We start from the raw sequence: 22565 nt of genomic DNA on the forward strand, positions 1-22565 counted from the left end.
CTGCAGTCTTAATGTTGGAACAGAATTGTCGTTTTCTGCCCCTGAAGATGAAACTCGGGCGGCTTAAGCGCGACTGCAGTGATATGGGTACGCTGATGGCGGCTCTCGTCAAGTACGCCGATTCTGATAGTACCAAGGACCCCGCTTCAGATGATGAAAGGACAGGGAAGGGAAAGAAGAACGGCAATGGCAAGGGTCCTCAGCATAACCCGGGGAACCAAGGAGGCGGCAAGCGTAAGGCCAATGGCGGCCTAGAGTTCGTGGCCAACACCATCTCACAGGGCAATAGCCAGAGACGCAAGGGGAGGCCCCCTCCCCGAGCCGGCGGGTCAGGCCCGACGCTGGAGCAGCTGTTGAATGAGCCCTGTCCAAGGCATGGCTCTAGAGAGAAGCCAGCTACTCATCTGTGGAAGGATTGTGCAATCATGAAGGCCTTTAAGAATTCCAACGCCTTTAACGGCAACAATGGCCCGGGCGGTGGCTCAGGCGCCGGCGGCTTTCATGGCCCGGGCGGCGGCTCAAATTCTAATCCTCAGAACGGTCAAGGGGGCTTTAATCAACAGTCTGGCCAGGGTCATCAACAGCAACAGGGGGGTTATCAGACCAATCCAAAGCAGCTTAGCGGCGGGCAGTATCATATGTTTACCACCAGTCTGTGCAAGCGAGATCAAAAGCTCATAAGAGGGCTGTGAATGCTGTTGAGCCGGCGGTTCCACGCTATTTACGGTGGTCTGAGCAGCCTATAGTGTGGAGTAGGGAGGATCACCCTCCCCGGGTGGATAATCCGGGTCACTTGGCCTTGGTGGTGGCTCCTCAGGTGGGAGGATATAAGTTCACTAAGGTGCTCATGGATGGAGGCAGCAGCATCAACATCCTCTATTATGAGACTTTCCGTCGTATGGGGTTGATTGATAAGAACCTCAGCCAGTCAAACACTATTTTCCATGGTGTGGTACCTGGTAAGTCGGCTTATCCAGTCGGCAAGATCGAGTTGGAAGTGGCCTTTGGAGATGAGCACAACTACAGGGTGGAAAAATTGACCTTTGAGGTGGTCAAGATAAGAAGTCCGTACCATGCCATATTTGGGCGGCCGGCTTACGCCAAGTTCATGGCACGGCCGTGTTACGTGTATTTACAGCTCAAGATGCCGGGTCATAATGGGACCATTACGGTTCACGGCAGCCGGAAGGTGGCCCTGGAGTGTGAGGAAGGCGATGCAGCTTATGCAGAATCTGTTTGTGCAACAGAGGAGTTGAAGTTTTACAAAGACAACGTTGACCCAACAGATATGACCTCTCTGAAAAAGCCGACTACGGAGCATGAGCCGGCAATGAAATTTAAGTCGGCTGATGAGACTAAACTTGTTGATTTCGTTCCAGGAGATTCATCTCAGCAGTTTAGCATCAGTGCCAATCTGGATCCAAAATAGGAAAGCGCGCTCATCGAGTTCATCCGTGAGAATAGGGACATTTTTGCATGGAAGCCGTCTGACATGCCAGGTGTACCTAGAGAACTCGCTGAGCACACTCTCAATGTTGATCCGAAATTTAAGCCGGTCAGGCAATTCCTTCGGCGGTTTAATGAAGAGAGGCGGAAAGCTATTGGTGAAGAGGTGGCCCGGCTCTTGGCGGCCGGGTTTATCGTTGAAGTCTTTCACCCAGAATGGTTAGCTAACCCGGTGCTCGTACTCAAGAAGAACGGCACCTGGCGGATGTGTGTGGACTACACGGACTTGAACAAGGCGTGTCCGGCTGATCCTTTCGCCCTTCCCCGTATTGATCAAATTATTGATGCTACGGCGGTTGTGAGCGCCTAAGTTTCTTGGATGCTTATTCTGGATATCATCAGATTAAAATGGCAGTTAAGGACCAGGAGAAGACGGCGTTCATCACTCCCTTTGGAGCCTTCTGCTATGTGTCTATGCCCTTTGGACTCAAGAGTGCACAGGCGACTTATCAGCGTTGCGTGCAGAACTGTCTTCATAACCAGATTGGGCGCAATGTTCATGCTTATGTGGATGATATTGTGGTTAAATCCAGGAAGGAGGAAACCTTGATAGATGATCTGAGGGAAACCTTTGATAATCTCCGGGTCTACAAGATGATGCTTAACCCGGCCAAATGTGTTTTTGGTGTTCCTGCAGGCAAGCTCTTGGGTTTCTTGGTTTCTAACAGAGGCATTGAAGCTAACCCGGAGAAGATCAAGGCCATCACCTCCCTGGCTAAGCCGGCGTGTATAAACGACGTCCAGCGCCTGGCGGGTCGTATCGCTGCTTTAAGCCGTTTCATAAGCCGTTTGGGGAGAAGGCCATGCCATTATATCAGTTGATGAAGAAAACTGATGACTTTGTCTGGAATGATGCAGCTAATACTGCTTTTGAGGATTTGAAGAGACAGCTGGCCGAGCCCCCAGTCCTTGCTGCTCCGGTTGACAAGGAGCCTTTATTGCTGTATGTGGCTGCTAACACCCGAGCCGTCAGTGTGGCCGTGGTGGTGGAGCGCAAGGAAGAGGGTAAGGAGCATCCGGTTCAGAGGCCGGTTTATTATGTCAGCGAAGTACTCATCGAGTCCAAGCAGCGGTATCCGCATTGGCAGAAGCTTGTTTATGGTGTGTTCATGGCAAGCCGGAAGCTTAAGCATTATTTCCAGGGTCACCCCATCACTGTGGTCAGTTCTGCCCCCCTTGGAGATATCATTCAAAACAGGGAGGCCACAGGGAGAGTGGCTAAGTGGGCTATAGAGCTCGGACCTCATGGTCTGAAGTATGTGCCACGCACTGCTGTTAAATCTCAGGCTTGGTGGATTTCATCAATGATTGGACAGAGCTACAAGTGCCCGAACAAAAGCCGGATAACACATATTGGACTATTCACTTTGATGGGTCCAGGCAATTGGAGGGCTCGGGGGCTGGAGTCGTATTGGCTTCCCCTAAGGGTGACAAGTTCCATTATGTGCTACAATTGATGTTTCCTTGCACCAACAATGCAGCTGAGTACGAGGCCTTGCTCCACGGTCTTCGGATGGCTAAGGAGATGAGCTTGAGCCGGGTAAGGTGCTTCGGCGACTCAGACTTGGTGGCTCAACAAGTATCAGGAAAGTGGGACTCCAAGGACCCTCTCATGGCGGCTTATCGCCGCGAAGTTGATGCCATTGCTGGGCACTTTCAGGGTTACCAAGTAGAGCACATCGATCGCAGGAAGAACGAGGCGGCTGATGCTTTAAGCCGGCTGGGCTCTCAGCGAAAACCGGTGCCGCCTAATACTTTCCTGGACGTCCTGTATAACCCTTCTGTTAAGTTGCCTACAGAGGAAGACTTGGCTGTCCCTGACCCGGAGGCACGACTGGTGGCGGCTCTCCACATCATACCGGACTGGACAATGCCCTATCTGGCTTACATGACCCGGGGAGATTTGCCTGAGGATGAAACTTTGGCCAGACAAATAACCCGGCGGTCTAAGTCAATGGTTGTTATCAATGGTGAGTTGCATCGCCGCAGTGTTACGGGAGCGTTCCAGCGTTGTGTCTCCCCTGAGGAAGGTCAAGAGATCTTGCGTGAGATTCATGAAGGGGATTGTGGCCATCACGCCGGCTCAAAGTCTCTTGTGGCCAAGGCTTTTCGTCATGGTTTTTATTGGCTGACGGCTCATGCTGATGCGGAGGACTTGGTCAGTAAATGTGATGGTTGCCAAAGGTTCTCGCGACGGGCTCATGTGCCGGCTCAGGAGCTGAGGATGATCCCAATTACTTGGCCCTTTGCGGTCTGGGGGCTTGATATGGTTGGGCCTTTTAAAAGGTCCAAGGATAAGAAGACCCACCTCTTGGTGGCAGTTGACAAATTTACCAAGTGGGTTGAAGCGGAGCCAGTTAGCAAGTGTGATGCAGCCACGGCGGTTCAATTTATGAAAAAGGTGATTTTTCGCTTTGGCTTTCCGCACAGCATTATAACTGACAATGGTACCAATCTATCCAAAGGCGCCATGGAGGAGTTTTGTCAACGAGAGCATATCCGACTTGATGTTTCATCAGTGGCTCATCCTCAATCCAATGGTCAAGCTGAGAGGGCTAATCAGGAGATTCTGAAGGGCATCAAGCCCCGGCTTTTGGTCCCTTTGCAACGGACGCCGGGTTGTTGGGTGGAGGAGTTGCCCTCCGTGTTATGGAGCATCAACACTACTCCTAGCAGGTCTACAGGTTTCATGCCTTTCTTCATGGTTTATGGGGCAGAAGCAGTCCTCCCCAGTGACATCCATCATGACTCGCCTCGAGTGGCGGCTTATGTTGAGGCGGATAATGAACAGGCGCGCCAAGATGCTCTTGACTTGTTGGACGAACAGCGTGATGTGGCGGCAGCTCGCTCAGCGATTTACCAACAAGACCTGCGCCGTTATCATAGTCGCCGGGTTAAATCCCGGGTCTTCCAGGAAGGCGATCTGGTGCTCCGGCTCATCCAAGATCAAATAGATGCGCACAAGCTATCCCCGCCTTGGGAAGGGCCTTTTGTGGTCAGCAAGAATTTGCACAACGGGTCATATTACCTCATTGACATTCGGGAGCACAAAGATTCACGTAGGTCGGAGGAAGAGACCCATCGGCCGTGGAACATAGCTCAGCTTCGGCCTTATTACACTTGAGCCACCGGCTCTCGTAATGTACATATTTCTCTAAGCCATGTATATATTATGATAAGCAATAAAGCAGGACCTCTGTCCTTTTTTCTCCTCCAAAGGTGAATGTGTTGTTTCCATTGCAAGATCACATGATAACTTGAAGGAGGATCCGGCTTATGATCGTATTCGAATCTAGCCGTACGCAATATAAGTCACTTGGGGGCTTCCTGTTCAAACATAGGTCGTATTCGAACCAAAGAGAACATAGCTGTCGATACCCATTTGATTGGCAAAGTGCCGAGCTCATTGAGGAGTTTTCTTTGATCATATCTGAATCATAGTTCAACCCCCTTTGGGAACCGACGTGGATCGTATTCGAATCAGCGACGTTAAACAATTCTTAAAGTCATTTGGGGGCTTCCTGTTCAAACATGGGTCGTACTCGAACCAAAGAGAACATAGTTGTCGGTACCCTCTTGATTGGCATCGCCACACCCACTGGGGGCTATATGATCGCATTCGAATCCTAGCATAACCCCTTTGGGACGGGTCTCTGGTCGTATTCGAACCGGAAGCCCCTAAGTTTTTCTGATTTACAGCGAGTTCTTCTGATTATTTCAAGTATGCACGGCAGGTTTCACTTTGCCGGCTTAACTTTGATTTACAGTGCTAGTTGAATACAATCGGCGTTATTAAGACTGGTAAACCGGAATTGAGGTACCAACCTTATTGCCCGGGTTATCTAAGCCGGAAGTGTGCTTGCAGGCTGGTAAGTGTGTTGTTACGGTTATATCAAGGACGTAATTGAGGACCAGTCTTTTGTGATTCATATTCCGGGTTATATATCTAAAACTATGATTCTCGGTGCGGTAAGCCGCCTAGAGACTTGCGATTTGTCCTTCTATGCAGGATAGTTAAAGGCAACTATTTGAGCTTAAGGAAAATGAATGATCGATTATGACCCGGGGAAATATAAAGGAGACAACTTCAACGGACTTTAGCATTCAACGCGTGCACGATGGCACGGCAAAGTTAAAGTGTTGGTCCTACTCTATTACAAGACTCATCAAGTCCAAAAGGGTGAAGCATTGTTTAAGAAGCCGCCTGCAGAGTTACGATGCTTGCTGGGTTGAAGTCTCCGGCTCATCCCTCTCCTCTCCTCCGGCTGTTCCCAAGACCTGGAAAGTTGACGACTTCCAGTCAATGCCGCTCAGAGCTTCAAATTGAGCTTCCTCGTCAATTAACCCGGCCGGGTCAATCTCCGGGGCGAAAGTGTGCTTACGAGCTGGCGGGACTAAGCTGATAGCTTCATAATGCGGAGTGGGGATCCTCTGATTTTCTGCATTGTAACCCAGCTGGTACTTGGTCAGATCTGTGTCATTTCCAATAAGGGTGGCCACCGGGCGCACGATCTTCACGCAGGCTGCAAAGTCCCTTTGGTCGAAGGGTGTGCCGTCTTCCTTCAAACTGGGATAGCCGAGGGCAATGTCCGCCGGGTCTAACTCTGGAAGGAACGCCTTGGCCCGGCTCAGAGCGGCGATAGCTCCAGCTCTTGCAGAGGCCCGCCGCAGCTCTTGGACACGTTGGGGAAGAACGGCAAGCCGGCGAAGCACTTCCGCCAGGTGAGTCGGCACCTCATTGGATAGGGCCACCACGGCCAAGGCGCGCTGTGACCCGGTGTAGAGTTGCTCCACCAGGGTGTACACGGCCTTCAGCTTGGTCACCACACTTTGATTGAGGTTGGCGCTTCTGGGACCTGTTTAACAGAATAAGATAAGCCGCTGGCAATGATGGATTATGAGACATAAAGGTTATAAACTGGACGAGAGCCGGTGGAATGACTTACCGAAGATTGCGGCGACCATCTGTGACACGTGGCGCTTTAAACCGGCGAGTTCGGTGGTTCTTTCCGTCAGAGCCTTTTCCGCCTGTTCGGCCCGGTTCACCAGAGTAGCCTTCTCTTTAGCCCAAGCTTTCCGTTCAGCGTCAAAGTCCGTCTTCAGCTTTTCTTGCGCAGCAATACTGGACACAAATTTGGCATTGGCCTTCCGGGTCTTAGTTTCTTGCGTCTTCAGGTGGGTCTTTAAATCGGAGATGTCAGCCTCAAACTTCTTGCAAGCAGCCTGCATAAATTCCGGGTTATAGCATGAACAGTTACTATGCAAATTTAAAGTCCCAAGCGTTTTCCAAGCAAAGACACTTGGCACTTGGGGGCTAATGCATATCGAACGTTCCTATCTACAAATTACCGGTTCATGGAAGTAAGCCGGAACTTAAGTCTACAACATATTCAATCATAAGTCGTCGACTTGGGGGCTAGCATGGTAAAGATAACTATGCAGTAAAGCAAGAAGAGTGGTACCTCAGACTTCTGCTGAATCTGATTCACCATGTCGATCTCTAAGTCCCGGCTCTTGTGCACCTGACTGACATAGCCGGAGACGATCTCTCCGATGTTCAGATTGGCGTAGTCGGTGAGGTCCAGATTAGCCCGGCGGCGCCCTAGCAACTCCTCCTTGGCGGAGCACTTGGCCAGCGCAGTAGGTCTCCCCGGCTCAACAAACTCCGTCCGGGTGATTACCACGTCCGGGTCATTGACCGGGTGAGCCAGGCTGGAGGTCTCCGGTTAGCAGAAGCTTCTTGAGGTTCTTGAGCTGAAGGGGCAGAGGCAACTGGCGTTTCTTGAGCTGCAACCTCCGGTTCAGGCAAGTCCGGCTCTTCGACCGGCTTGTTCTTCTTCGCCCGCTTGCTGAGCTTTGCCTGGGCACTGAAAGGACAAAAAGGTTAGTACAAAAGTATGAGTAAAGATAAGCACAACAAGAGATGATTATCATTACCCGGGTACGGTCTTGAAGGCCGGCAGGTTTGATTGCATCGAGTCACCAGAAGAGGGTGAGGTTTCCTGATAGTTTGAATCGGAGGAATTGAGCGGTTGACGTATAACACCCGCCAAAGGATGAAAAGGGTACAAGTTGGAGATAACCTCGGTTCGGCGTTTCCTCGATGCGTCGGGTAAGCCGGAGGAGAGGTCAGCGTCCTTGTTGGTCCGGGTGTGCCGCCGGCTCTCATGAGTCTGTTGCTTCAAAAGAAATTGAGGATCTTGATAAGCTAAAGGATGTGAAAATCTTACTTTCCGGGTTACCCTTCGGACTTTCAGCCTTGGCAAGGGCTCCGAGTCGGAGGAAAGTGATCATTACCTCTTCAACCACCGGGTTACTTGCTCCGGTGTCATCCTGTTGATGAACAGTATTGATAAGGTGGACAGAAATAAACAATGAATACAACAAGAGCTTACAGGTTCAGGGGTTACCTCTGACTCGGAGCTGTCGCTTAGTTGCAGCAGCTCTGAAGCAGTAGGCCTACTTCCCTTCTTGCGGGGAGCGGCTCTCTTGGCGGCTTTCTTCGCCTTCCTGGCCTTCTTGGCTGCCTCATGGTCATATTTGACCTTCCAGAATTTGTCATCAGCCTGAAAAATACAGTGATGATTTCTTAAAGATTTAGATGAAGGTTATCTACAGAAGAAGATAAGATGTTCAGGTCAGCGGCTTACTGCTGGGGCTGGGTTGGTCTTGCAGAAGGGGGCTAACCCGGTCCTCCCACAGTCTGCCAAGCTCTCATTTAAAAGGGCCTTGGTCATGTCTTCAGCAACGTCTTCAGGAAGATCGTTGCGGCTGTGTCGCAGGGGGTCATCTTTCCGGCCTGTGTATTCACACATTAAGCCGGGGCGGCGGCTCAGGGGGATCACCCGCCACGAGATCCAGACCCGGACCAGATCAATTCCGTTGAGACCATTGCCCAGAAGAGCCTTGATCTTGTTAATAGTGGGGAGCAGAGGTTGGTGCTCCGCTTGAGTCAGCTTGTCTGACAGAGGGTGTGTTGGTTCCAGACGCGAGGGGCGAAAGCCGGGCAGCGGACTCTCGTCAGCCGGCGACGTGTCTTGGCAATAGAACCACGTCTGGTTCCAGTCCTTTGGGTGGCTTGGCCGCTCGGCGTAAGGCAAAAGGCAGTCTCTCCGTCGCTGAATGGAGATGCCACCAAGTTCCAAGCTTGGCCCGTTGGCGCACTCGTTCTGACGGTTCAGGTAGAAAAGCTCTCTGAAGAGCAGCAAGTTGGGCTCTTCTCCAAGGTAGACTTCGCAGAACACTTGGAAGTTGCATATATTGGACACAGAATTGGGTCCTATGTCTTGTGGCCGCAGATCAAAGAAGTTCAGCACATCTCTAAAAAACTTTGAGCCGGGCGGTGCGAAGCCCCGGCTCATGTGATCCGCAAAAATCACTACCTCCCCGTCCTTTGGCTGTGGTCTCTCCTCTGACGGGTCAGGGGCACGGTAGGACATGACGTCCTTCTTAGGCAGGTAACCCGACTTTACAAAATCCGCTAAGGTCTCGTCGGTGACATTGGACCTCATCCAATTGCAAGTGATGGATGCTTTAGGAGCTTTGGGAGGCATGGTGAAAGTCGGAAGCCTATGATAAAAGGAAACATGCCCGGTTTAATTATAAGCCGGAGGAAATTTACAGTTCAATGTTAAAGTGACGGCTTATGGAGGGGACTAATGACATATATCTAGGTGCGTCGGGTTATCTAAGCCGCCCGAGGTATTGAGAGCAATTCAATTATCTACAGCCTTGCTGCAAATGAGCCGGAAATTTTTTACAGTACGTGGTTTCTTTAAGCCGGAAACGTAAACCGCCACGACTCGGCAGGTGTAGTTTTTTACTAAGTGTGGTGAAAACAGGTTTCACACATCGCAGTAAATAATTTGGATCAAAACGGTCGGTTGAAAAGGAAAATTCCTAGACCTAAAAACAGGCGCAGAAGAAGTCTGCGGGTTCGAACGAAGCATCTATGCAGTAAAAAGGGGATCTATTTGCATTAGGAATGGAAGTGAAACAGCTACCGCAGTGGTTCTATACAAGTCTAAGATCAAAAGGGGTGGTAAAAATCAAATCTACCGAGGGCCTGCAAAGAACGGTGAAGAACACGGGAAGAACAAGAAGAAACCCTACTGCAGATCTGTTCTACGGGACAGCAAGGACTTACAGGTGCTGGTGAGTCGCGGAGGTCGCTGCCGTTCTCTGGACACAACAGGTTGATGCAGCGGCCGGAGTTGGTGAGGACGAGAAGACCCGCGGCGGCGACGGCAACAGAGCTCGAGCGGAAGAGCAGTGGCGCGAGGAGGAAGACGGGTGGCTGAAGGCTCATCGGGCCGGACTATTTATAAGGCCAGACTCATAAGTGGGCGCGAGAAACGAGGAGGCCACGGCGCGATTATCTCGCCCGAGAGGCGCCTCGATTTTTGGGATGGCAGTAAAGATAAGATCCGTTGCGGATCTGGTGGAATAAAAAATGGACTTAATGGAAGATGACGTCACGGCGGATTACCCGGAGTCCAGAGGATGACGTCACGCCGGGTTATGGCCTTCACACAATTGTAAGCCGGAGATTTTCTGTCGAAAGAATTGAAGATTGACATGAGCCGGCTCAAATCAATCTGGGGCCTAATGTTGAGGATATAGACCTTAGAGTCACCCGCTAGAAGGGGCCGGGTTACTCATAATGGTCATCGCCAGAAGCCCGACGACAAGCTTGAAGACGGTGGGCCAAAGATGGGCTTAAGACCCGGATATGGCTTAAGGCCCGTAGTTACAACCGTCATTATGGTAGAACTTGTAGTGTAAGGCAAGAATAGTTGAGAGTCCGAGCCGGACACTCTTATGAGCCGGCCGGGACTCTGAGAGCTGCTGGGCGTCGACCTCTCTATATAAAGGGACGGCCCGGCAGCGGTTTAGGGGAAGAAGAATCTCATCGAGAGCCGGGCATAGCAGTTAAGCTCCCTGGTCATCGAAACCCTAATCAATACCACCTCAACTGGACGTAGGCTTTTACCTTCACCGTAAGGGGCCGAACCAGTATAAACCCTCGTGTTCCTTGTCCCGTTAACCCCTTCAAGCATCCTAGCGGCGATGGCTCCACGACTAAGTCCTAGCTTGAGGACATCTGCCGTGACAATTCCACGACACAACCCATTCTTGTTGATTGACAGAATGAGAATGCAGTAATATACCTTCATCCTGCCTGCCATCTCCCATCCTATCTCTTCAACTAGGTTTTCAACCATGATTGGAGACCAAGTATCTGCATCTACTTGATCATACCACAGTTCATGACCATTGACATAGGAACGATTGCTACCTTGCCCAAGGAAATAACCACCATGGTTAAACTTAACTGAAAACTTCCTGCTGCGCTTATCTGCATACATCAAAACAGAGCAGAACAGAGTTTCAGAATTTCTGTTGTACATAATCTGCAAGAAACAGATGCAAGCAACCACCTTTGAGTATCACATTAACCTACACAACCAGCATCCTCAACATGCAGCAAAAGATAGCACCTTTCAGCACCAAATAACCCACAAACAACCACCTTCTCCAAACCCAAAACCCTATACGCTGAAACCCCCAAATCGCGGTCGAAAACCCTACGCAAATCTTCAAAGTACAGATGGGCATATCTGACTAACAAGCACACCATCCACAATGCTCACCTCTAAATTTCTACCCTACAGCTTACAGCGCAAGAATCATGGGGGGGGCGAGGTGAGGGCTTACTGTAGGTGGGCGGCGGAGCACCATCGGGGCGACGAACAGGCGACATCCCGATGAAACAGCTCCAGTGATGCGATGCGCGGCGCCTGCGCGGCGCCTCTCCCCCTTGTGCGACGACTCCGGTGGTGGTGGTGCGGTGCCGCCGACGATCGCCCTTCCCTCCTCCCCTTCAACGGCCTCCCCTTTCGTTCTGATTGAAACCGAATAGACAAGGGTGCAGAGGAATTACGGAGCCAGCCAAGGGTTTCCTTGTAAAAATGTTGCGGAACCCCCCGCGAGCGCCAGCTATCGCCTCGGATTGGTCGATAAGTGGTCAAATGGAGGGGCGACGAGTGGCGTACGGTGAACAGTGACCGTAGAATCACGTGTAGGCGTGTTGAGTGACCGTATTGGCCGTATTTTGAAGTACAGTGACCAAAGCGTGCTTTCTTCGCAAGTTCAAGTACCGCCAGTGCATTTTACTCTTTTGGTCTTATATGACTTTGATTGCCGGCGTGTGTTTTGTGTATTTGATGTTAAGTGCTTATCTAAGTATGCAGAGGTTGTGGGTGTGTTCATCGTGTTTGTATCCTCTTGATACTTCATTTTAAGTTAATAAAATCCACACTTTGTTAAAAAAAGTCAAGAAGTAGTTACGAACAAATCTTTTATCCGAAACAAACCAAACTTTTCTAGCATGCACATGTGTGAAGTCTAGTTATGAACAGGGACAGTCCAAACTGCCCACAAAGCTTGTATTCACTTTTCACCATACGAAGAACTGCATGGTGGATTGGCTGGACGGACTTAGCACGGTGCCTGTTGGCCGCAAGCGGGCGAGATCAATCGCTCTCCTAACCACTTGGTGGATCTGGCTCGAGCGTAACGGCCGCATTTTCAGGGATCTCGAGCGCCCTGTCCGGGTAGTGCTAGAACTTCTCACCAACGAGCTAGCTACGTGGGTATTGGCAGGGGGTAACCACTTGATGCTGCGAGAGTGAGGTCTAGGCAGCCTGGGATCCTGTTTTTTTCTTTTGTTTTTCGCAGCCTTTGGTTGCTTTTGTACAGACTAGCGCTCTGTCGTTGTTTCTTCTCATAATGCAAATGCAGTTCGCCTGCGCTTCCTCAAAAGAACTTTTCACCATACGAAACAATGAACCCAAATTTGTGAGATTTCACGTTTGCTAACTCCGTTGTGGTGCGTGTTGTAATTTTTTCCCAGTGTCCTGACCCTTTGTGAACTTGGTGGTCTTGGGTCCTGTCTGTACATAACCTATTTTCTTCTTTTATCATGATGAGAGAGAGCAAGTCTCCTGCCTCGTTTCATAACAACAAAAATTACTGCTTAGTTTTTTATAAGCTAAACCATCTTACGGTTGCAAAGATGCAACTAAATTGGTAACCGTCTAAAGCATCCAAAGTGAAAACCTAGTGTATTCGACCTACTGCCTACGGAATTGCATGAAGCAGTTAAAACATACAACTTGCTCTTTCAGACCTGTATCTGTGTGTGTGACACCCTCCAGCAACAACACAAAACAATTCAACTTCCATTTGATTCACATTCCTCAACTGATTTAGCTCATCCTCCATAAAGACGACACCCAAATACTGCACTGCCTACCCCCAAGCAATCTCACCACCTGACAGAACTTTCAGAAAGGAATTTCTTACCACATGATTACACTTTCACCACCAGCCACAAGAATCATTTTTTAATCTTCAGGAAAAAAGACAGACAATTACAGCATCAGGAAATAACCAAATACCAACGACAGAGCAAACATCCCAGAAGCATAATCTTTGAGTATGACATTCCAAATCCTCTTTTTTTTGGAGGAAACAAAACATCTTTTCCATACTCAGTCGTAACATGTCTTCCAAAGCTTACATACAACACTTTTCATAGGCTAGACAAAACAAACATCCCAGAAGCACGACATTTGAGCATGACGTTCCAAAGAGTCTCTTCCATAGTCATAACCGTTCTTCCACGCATACATACAAGTATACAACTCTATTCATAGGCTACACTACAGAGCTTGATTACTTGAACAAAAGAATAGTCAAACTATGCAAGCTATCCAACTGCTCTGTAAGGAAGGAATGGAGATTGCACCATAACAATCCAGTCTAGTCAGGTAGCTTTACTCCACAGAGAATACCTGTAGCAGCTACACAACATCCATCAGCGTCTACCATAGGTACAGAAGGCAAGGTCACTGAAAGAACAAGATATTGGTGCAGGGTCATTCTTCTAAGCCGTGCCCATCCACTCTTCCACGTAGAACCGCTCCAGCTGACCATACTTGTGCATTAGTTCTTGAAGGTCCATCATCAACCCAATGAATGATGACTTTATGATCGACTCAATCTTTCTGTCAGTGAACTTCCTGACAGCCACTAGCCTTTTGAACTTCTCTCCTTTTCGGACTGGAGCTGGTATAAATACCACTGACTTTGGAAGAATGTGTTTGCTTAAGTTCCAGGCTAATCTGAGAAGACCTCTTGAATCATGTTCATAATGTGTTCTTTCACCGGTTTGGGGATCTTTATAATCATAAGTATCCTCTACATAGAAGTTCTGCAACACATCCTCCTTCTCCCAATCCGGATGCCGAGCTGTAAGTTCATTAATAATGAGCCAGTATATCCTTGACCTTTCTTTTCTCAGAACCTCAAGATGTGCATACAGGGATCCAAAGTGGTTCACACTTTGCCTCGATTCCATGAGGCAGATGTTATGGACAATTAAATACTCTCCTCTGCTTGCATCATCTTCCATCAAACCTATCCATTTCCTAATATCAGCTGGAATAACCTGTCCGCAGAATAAATCCCTTGACAATATCAGGCCATGCTTAGCATAATCTGCCTCTATGTTCTCCCGTGTACAGTCTGTCAGACAAATAGCCTTCCTGCTGTCAAATCTGACACACTTCCTATTGTCAAGGTAAAGATCAAAGAGCTCAAAATTTCCAGCAAAACTTTTATTTGCCTGATGGACTCTATGCAATGATGTTGTGGAACTTCACAGGATGACACGTATGTTGATCCCAGCATCCACAAAAACATCCCCGTATGCATCCCCAGGTGGCACAAATGCCTCGGTGATGGGATTCCACTCAATATAGTCCACAAGTGATTGAATAACACTCCCATGGCAATGAATGCAGGCAAATGGTTGATCAAAATAGCGTCGATCAAGAGCTGCATCAACGCAACGGCACCTGAAAAAACGTGCAGATGCTATGCTTAGCAATAGTTTCTTCAAGGTCTTACTTGTATCACAGCTATAATTTTCTATATTGTAATACAAATATTATCCCTTTTTTGGATCTTCTGCATATCTAATTTATCACTAGACGTGGCCTTCAACTCGCATGTAACTGTTGGCAACACCACAACCAATTTTCTAGTTACTGTTCCTCCTGACCGTAATATTTCTCTAATATTATGTGTCCTTGTGTACTATGGCAGTATGATCAGCAAGCAGTACTTTTTATAGTTAATGCATTTGAAATAACAGTTATAATCACATTAATAACTTGAGCAATAACTCGGAGAAATTTACTGTAAGCATTCTAAACAGATAAATGGGCATTTAGCATTGGGAGTTTTACATTACCTTCTATCACAAGTTTGTCCTTCAATGTCTATATCCATCACATAGAAATGCCCAGCAGATTTCGAATTTCCCTTCTCTTCCAAGCTCTTGAACCTAATTAAGGACGAAGCTCACTCAAAATGAACCTGCTCATAAATAAAGGGCAAAGGGCAAGAAATAACAGGATTTTTTATAATTACCGTTTGCCAATATCTGATTCTTTTGCGATTTGTTTACTACAAATGTCATAGTGATCATGAGAACCAGCCCTGCTGCCCGCTAGCAAATCATTAGGCCTGCGAAACAATTCAGTGAAGAAGTCAAAATAAATTATAATTTATCATCTGAAAAAAGAAATTGACAGTGATGATTGGCATTCTTTGTTCATCACTTTATATTATTCATTTCTTTCTGCTTGTGATTCACTGATTCTTATAACCCATAGCATTTTCCAGAATTCTAATGGTTATTCTGGATTGCCAAAATTTTGACACTGATATGGAACAACAGTGAAAATATCACTGCATGAGTCATGACAACAATGATGGCAATGCTAAGGGCCCAAGGATGAGGAACTAGGATTTCAGGAGGTTTAGCAATGTTCCGTAACCAAGTATTTCTATTGATAGGCAAACAGTTGGGGATAGCCCTATGGAGATAAACAGCAAGTAGTAAGAATGTATAAGAGCAATTAAATAAAGGTGCTCTCAAGATCAAAGAAAGAAGAAGAAAAGATACTATGTAATACAGTATAACCAATATAGACTTGAAAGCAATTTCTAATTACTAATCACTATGAGTTAGTGGACCAAGGTCCAATCAACGGTCGTTCCCTAGTTACTGAGAGCAGTAGGTACGGTTGACGGCCTTCTCTGTTCCAAAATTCATTAATTTTGTAACTAAGCTGAAAACTAACAAAATTTGAAAAGCACCCTAAAAATGACAACAGAAACAGAACATATGATTCATCCAATTTAAAACTAAATATGCTTGTGAACTGAGAGAGAAATCTAAGCTATCATTGTAATTCTGCTGCAATTACCTTGTGTTATGATTTACTCTGTTTGTCATGTTTTCCCTTTCTGAAGCATCACCAAAATGTGTTTTATCATGTTCCCGAATAGCAGCTCTAAAAATAGTGCAGCAAAGTGACGTCAAAATTAATTATGAAAAAGAGTATATATAAGTGTCTATTTTCTATAAATACATGCTGCTCTATTCCTGTATTGAAAAGAAAACAGGTTATGAATCTCAGAAGTTCTTCTTTTTTTTGAGAAAAAAAATACTGCAGGTAAATATGCTCATGACATCATTGCTAGCCGAGGCCGTCCTGCTGCATGACATTAATGCTAAATTCTACTGTAAGAGAATTGACAATGTTACAATAAAGAAATTTGCTGCTAGTGTCAGCATCACTTTCAATAGAGGAACCTGTTTAAAGAAGACAGTTCTTATGGAAGCAGTAAAGGAGAGCCACTATGATGCATGTATAGATCATATTCAACTCTCTTCCATACAAGATGTTGTACCATCATATCATAAATTCCTTTCCAGGCATGAATTTTTTTCCTACCAGGATTACAACTAAATAAACTCAGGGTCGGGGTAGTGTATAAACAAGAAATTATTATATCTCTATAAAGCACACACCTAGCACCTTAGTCTCCCAGAAATTAGTACAAGACATTGGATTAATACAACTCTACAAGGTACTAACAGGTATTAGCAATTACCTTGTGTTATGATTTACTCCTCCTCTTGTCATGTTCTCCCATTCCGAAGCATCACCAAAATGTGTTTTATCTTCCAAAATGACGGCTCTAAAAATAGCGCAGCGAAGTGACGTCAAAATTAATTATGACAAAGAGTTGTATAAATACATGCTGCTCTACTCCTATAATGAAAATAAAGCAGGTTATGAATCTCAGAAGTTAATTTTTTTCCGAGAAAAAAAAAACTGCAGGTAAACATGCTAATGGCATCATTGATCGTAGAGGCCGTCCTGCTGCATGACATTCATCCTAAATTCTACTGTAAGAGAATTGACAATGTTACACTGAAGAAATTTGCTGCTAGGTGTCAGGATCCTAAATACTGCAGAAATTTGCTGTTTAAAGAAGACAGTTCTATGGAAGCAATAAAGGAGAGCCCCAGTGATCCATGTATAGATCATATTACACTCTCTTTCACACATGATGTTATACCATCATACCATAAATTTCTTTCCAGGCATGGGTTCTTTTTCTTACCAGGATTACAATAAACAAATTCACAGGAAGGTAGGGTACAAATAAACAAGAAATTATTATAATCTCTATAAAGCACACACCTAGCACCTTAGTCTCGCAGATATTAGTACAAGACATTGGATTACTACAACTCTACAAGATACTAACAGGTATTTGCATGATTATGCCCACGCGAATAGAAACAATGTTTTGTAACAAGGCACTTCTGGAATAAAAGTTAGAGCAATGATCACATTAATAACTGGGGCAACAAATCTGAGAAAGTTAGTGTAAGCATTCTGAACAGATATATGGGCATGCAGCATTGGGAGTTTTACATTACCTTCTATCACAAGTTTGTCCAGGAATTTCTATAGCTTTCACAGCGCAATGGCCAGCATGTTTCGAACTGCCCTTCTCTTCCAGGCCCTTGAACCTAATTAATTAAGGACTAAGCTCACTCAAAATGAACCTGCTCATAAATAAAGGAAAAAGGGCGAGAAATAATAGGGTTTTTTATAATTACCGTCTGCCGATATCTGATTCGCTTGTGATTTGTTCATTGTGATCATGAGGAACAGCCCTCCTGCCCACTAGCAAATCTTTAGGCCTGCGAAACAACTCAGTGAAGAAAAGTCAAAATAATTTATCATATGAAAAGAAGTTGACAGTTATGATTGGCATTCTTTGTTTATCACTTTAATTATTCATTTGTTTCTGTTTGTAGTTCACTGATTCTTCAACCCATAGCATTGTCCAGAATTCTAATGGTCATTCTTGACTTCCAAACTTTAGCTACTGATATGGAACAACGGTAACGATATCACTGCATGAGTCATGAAAAAATTCATTAACTTTCTAACTAAGCTGAAACTAACAAATTTTAAAAGGCGCCCGAAAAACGACAACAGAAATAGAACATATGATTCATCCAATTTAAAACTAAATATGCTTGTGAACTGAGAGAGAAATGTAAATTATAAGTGTAATTCTGTTGCAATTACCTTGTGTTATGATTTACTCCACTGTTTGTCATGTTCTCCCTTTCTGAAGCATCACCAAAATGTGTTTTATCATGTTCCAGAATAGCAGCTCTAAAAATAGTGCAGCGAAGTGACGTCAAAATTAATTATGACAAAGAGCATACATAAGTGTCTGTCTTGTATAAATACATGCTGCTCTACTCCTATAATGAAAATAAAGCAGGCTATGAATCTCAGAAGTTCTTTTTTTCTGAGAAAAAAACTACTGCAGGTAAACATGCTCATGACATCATTGTAGCAGAGGCCGTCCTGCTGCCTGACATTAATGCTAAATTTTACTGTAAGAGAATTGACAATGTTATAACAAAGAAATTTGCTGCTAGTGTCAGCAGCACTTTCAATAGAGGAACATGTTTAAAGAAGACAGTTCTTATGGAAGCAGTAAAGGAGAGCCACTATGATGCATGTATAGATCGTATTCAACTCTCTTCCATACAAGATGCTATACCATCATATTATAAATTCCTTTCTAGGCATGAATTTTTTTTCCTACCAGGATTACAACTAAACAAACTCAGGGTAGTGTATAAACAAGAAATTCTTATAATCTCTATAAGTACACACCTAGCGCCTTAGTCTCCCAGAAATTAGTACAAGACATTGGATTACTACAACTCTACAAGGTACTAGCAGGTATTTGCAATTACCTTGTGTTATGATTTACTCCTCCTCTTGTCATGTTCTCCCATTCCAAAGCATCACCAAAATGTGTTTTATCTCCCAAAATAACGGCACTAAAAATAGTGCAGCAAAGTGACGTCAAAATTAATTATGACAAAGAGCATACATAAGTGTCTGTTTTGTATAAATAAATGATGCTCTATTCCTATAATGAAAATAAAGCAGGTTATGAATCTTCGAAGTTCTTTTTTTCCGAGAAAAAAAAATACTGCAGGTAAACATGCTAATGGCATCATTGATCGTAGAGGCCGTCCTGGTGCATGACATTCATCCTAAATTCTACTGTAAGAGAATTGACAATGTTATACTGAAGAAATTTGCTGCTAGGTGTCAGGATCCTAAATACTGCAGAAATTTGCTGTTTAAAGAAGACAGTTCTATGGAAGTAATAAAGGAGAGCCCCAGTGATCCATGTATAAATCGTATTCCACTCTCTTTCACACATGATGTTATACCATCATACCATAAATTTCTTTCCAGGCATGGGTTCTTTTTCTTACCAGGATTACAACTAAACAAATTCACAGGAAGGTAAGGTACAAATAAACAAGAAATTCTTATAATCTCTATTAAAGCACACACCTAGCACCTTAGTCTCCTAGACATTTGTACTCCTTTTGATTAGTACACCTAGACAGGAGTACAAGACATTGGATTACTACAACTCTACTAGGTACTAATAGGTATTTGCATGATTATGTATTTATGTTCATGCAAATAAAAAAAATGTTTTGTAACAAGGTACTTCTTTTGATAGATAAACAATAGGGGATAACCCTACTGAGTTATGCAGCAAGTAGTAAAAAAGAGTGAGAGCCATAAAAAGTGCTCCCGGGAGCAGAGGTAAAAGATCACGATTAGAACTTGGAACAGCATAATCTCGGGTATGACTTTCTTCGTGAAACCTATTTAAAGAACAGGTTTCTACAGTTGCGCTATCTATGGAAGCATAAATTATTTTCGATGCGTGGGAAAAAAAATCCCCTTTCTACTTAGAACTAAAATTTTCACAGGAAAGTAGCGCAAAACAAATAAGAAATTCGCGAAATCTGTATAAACTACACGGTATCACTTGCAATTCCTCGCGAGACTACACTTCGTAAAATCCTCGAAAGAGCAAGGTTCTACCCAGAACAGCGCTTACGCCCCACAAAATCCTCAGATTCATCGTCTTTAATCTAGCATTGGCAAGAAAAAAGAGAACGAACTAGAAAACCGGTGGCTTTCCGGTGCATTCCAAGATTCCAAGAACTAGAAGAAATTACCACTAGGATACACACAAGTTCTTTACGAGCAAGAAACGACCGCCGGGTACCAAGGACTTGTTTGCGAATCTCTTTGCGAACCAGAGAAGAAGAAGAAAACGAGGGTGGGTACCCGCGATTGCTTCGCGCGCCGCCGCTGCGGTTGCCTCGCGCGCCCCCGCTGTGGTTGCCTCGCGCGCCATCGCTGCGGCGCTCTTTCCAGCCCATGGACGCCGGGCACACCTTCCTCGTCTGACGGCGGTGGTCGGACTTGCTCTTGCGGGGGTGGTGAGCCGGTGAGGGGGGGAAAGGGGAAAACTGGCGAGGCGGGCCCTCCTGGGATTAGGGGTCCGGGTCCAGGCCTCCGGAGTTTATGTGAGTCGTCGGATCTCTCGGGGTCGGCCGTTGCGCCTTCACCTGTGATGTTTTTGATGAGAAGGAAGTCCGTTTTCTTTTTCCTTCCTTTTTTTAGAAAAAAAAGAGATGCGAGATTAGTCGGCAACATTCAAATCCAAATCGAACGCGTAGACAGGACATTACATTTTCTCTATAAATAAATTGTACAAATATATTAGGCTAACTCTAACACAGAGACCCATCTCATCTTTGTGCCCGTTTTGATCCATTTTCGACCCAAATTTACGGCGGATTTGGGTCGAAGCGGACACACGGACGTCCGTTTTGTCCTTCCTTCTCCGCATACTTGTTACGTTTCCGTAGCACTTCCCTGCGTCTCGCCGGGATCTGGATCTCGAACCAGAGGAATTTGCTCAGGGAAAAGAGAACTTGGAGAAGGGGAAAGAGCGGGGAGGAAAGCTTTGCTAGGAATAATGTTCTGATTACATTCGTTACCCCTCTCACACGCACACACGCAACTATAAGTACTTACTATTACAAGCCACTTGGGCCAAGACGGCCCACTACGCAGTCGCCCACTCTTGGGCCAGGTCCAGGTTGTTGCATTCCCCTCTCCTTAAGGAACAGCTCGTCCTCGACTGTTCAATATCAGGTCGTTGTCACTGGCGCGATCGAACTTGCCACTCCCAGGTTGCCATGGACAGCGGCAACCCTTGCCACGCGATCTTCAGTTGTGTGCAGGTATGACCCCCCACTTGCACCAAACGCGATTGGAGCACTTGAGCTGGTCTGGACGCATGCTCGAGCACACAGTGTAGCGACTCTGACGAATCCTCGGAACTGGATGGAGGAGCCGTCGGCTTGAGCAGGGAAACATGCACCACTGGGTGGATTTTGCTGGACTCCGGCAGGGCCAACCGGTAAGCCACCTCACCAATGCGAGCAACTATTTGATACGGTCTGAAGTACTTAAAACCCAGCTTGTGGTTCGGTCGCCGGGCCACTGACTGTTGCACATAGGGTTGGAGTTTCAGGAATGCCCAGTCACCCACCTTGAACTGACGATCAGAGCGTTTAGTGTCTTCTTGAGCCTTCATGCGCTGTTGGGCGAGCAGTAAGTGCTCCCTGATTAAACCTTGCATCAGATTCCTCTCAGCTAACCAGCCTGACAGGTCAGAAGATAGTGAACTCTGCAAGTTATCAACTCCCAAGTGACGAGGTTGGTATCCATACAAGACTTGAAATGGTGTTGTGCCCAGTGCTGAATTATAATTCGTATTGTACCAATATTCTGCCTGGGACAGCCAGTGTGCCCACTTCTTAGGAGTTGAGTGGACCATGCATCGCAGGAACGTTTCCAGACATTGATTCAACTTCTCTATTTGTCCATCTGTCTCGGGGTGACTAGCTGAACTCATGTTCATGGTAGTGTTCGTCAGTCTGCATAGTTCTTACCACAGGGTGCTTGTGAAGATGGGATCTCTGTCAGTTACCAGCACTTTGGGCAGGCCATGCAGCCGATAGACCTGATCCACATAGAGCTGTGCAACCTGCAGTGCGGTGAAAGGATGTGACAGAGGTAAAAAGTGCCAGTACTTGCTGAACTTGTCGATCACCACCAGGATAGTGTCGAAGGATTTTCTCTTGGGCAGCCCCCCGATGAAATCCATACTGACTAAACTCCAGGCCTCTTTGGGTATGGGAAGAGGACTGAGTAATCCGGGTTTCTTGATATGTCCAGCCTCAGCCTGCTGACAGATCGTACAACTTTGCACATATGCTTGGATGGCCTGTTTCATGGCAGGCCAAGCAAACAAGGCCTTGATTCGCTGATATGTGCCTTGGAACCCTGAGTGGCCCCCAACTCCACTACTATGCAGAGCTAGCAGAATTGCCTGGTGTGCTTCAGTATTATGGCCGAGCCAAATTCTGTCCTTGTATCGAATAATTCCATTATGCAGGATATAGCCTTTGTCATTTCTGCCAGAGAGAGCTAGTTCTTGGAGAAGTTCCTTGTCTGCTGAATGAGCTTGATATCCTTCAGCAACGACTGGCAGCCACTTGGGGGTGCAGAATGAAATTGCAGACAGTTCCATGGGAGCAGGTGGTCTGGATAGGGCATCTGCTGCGGTATTTTCCAATCCCTTCTTGTACACAATCGTGTACTGCAGCCCAAGCAATTTGAGAAATGCTTTCTGTTGCATGG

The 22565-nt window shown here is 46.2% G+C and overlaps 1 protein-coding gene across 2 annotated transcripts; it reads right to left on the reverse strand.

Annotated features, from left to right (window-relative positions):
• Positions 1-12985: 12985 nt before the first annotated feature.
• On the reverse strand, positions 12986-20362 carry LOC123051478 (uncharacterized). Of its 2 annotated transcripts, XM_044474359.1 has the most exons (10): positions 20136-20361; positions 18725-18811; positions 18039-18128; positions 17561-17644; positions 17378-17470; positions 16540-16626; positions 15849-15935; positions 15007-15102; positions 14828-14920; positions 12986-14429 (listed from the first exon to the last, which is right to left on the reverse strand). In XM_044474359.1, exons 1-10 carry the CDS (start codon positions 20228-20230, stop codon positions 14231-14233), a joined length of 1011 nt encoding a protein of 336 aa, XP_044330294.1. In that variant the 5' UTR covers positions 20231-20361; the 3' UTR covers positions 12986-14230. The 2 variants fall into 2 exon arrangements, with proteins under 2 accessions (XP_044330294.1, XP_044330295.1); XM_044474360.1 differs by lacking the exon at positions 18039-18128 and having other exon boundaries at positions 20136-20362.
• Between the last annotated feature and the right edge of the window lie 2203 nt (positions 20363-22565).

The sequence above is a fragment of the Triticum aestivum genome, chromosome 2D, assembly GCF_018294505.1.
Source record: "Triticum aestivum cultivar Chinese Spring chromosome 2D, IWGSC CS RefSeq v2.1, whole genome shotgun sequence".
NCBI classification, from domain to species: Eukaryota; Viridiplantae; Streptophyta; class Magnoliopsida; order Poales; family Poaceae; genus Triticum; species Triticum aestivum.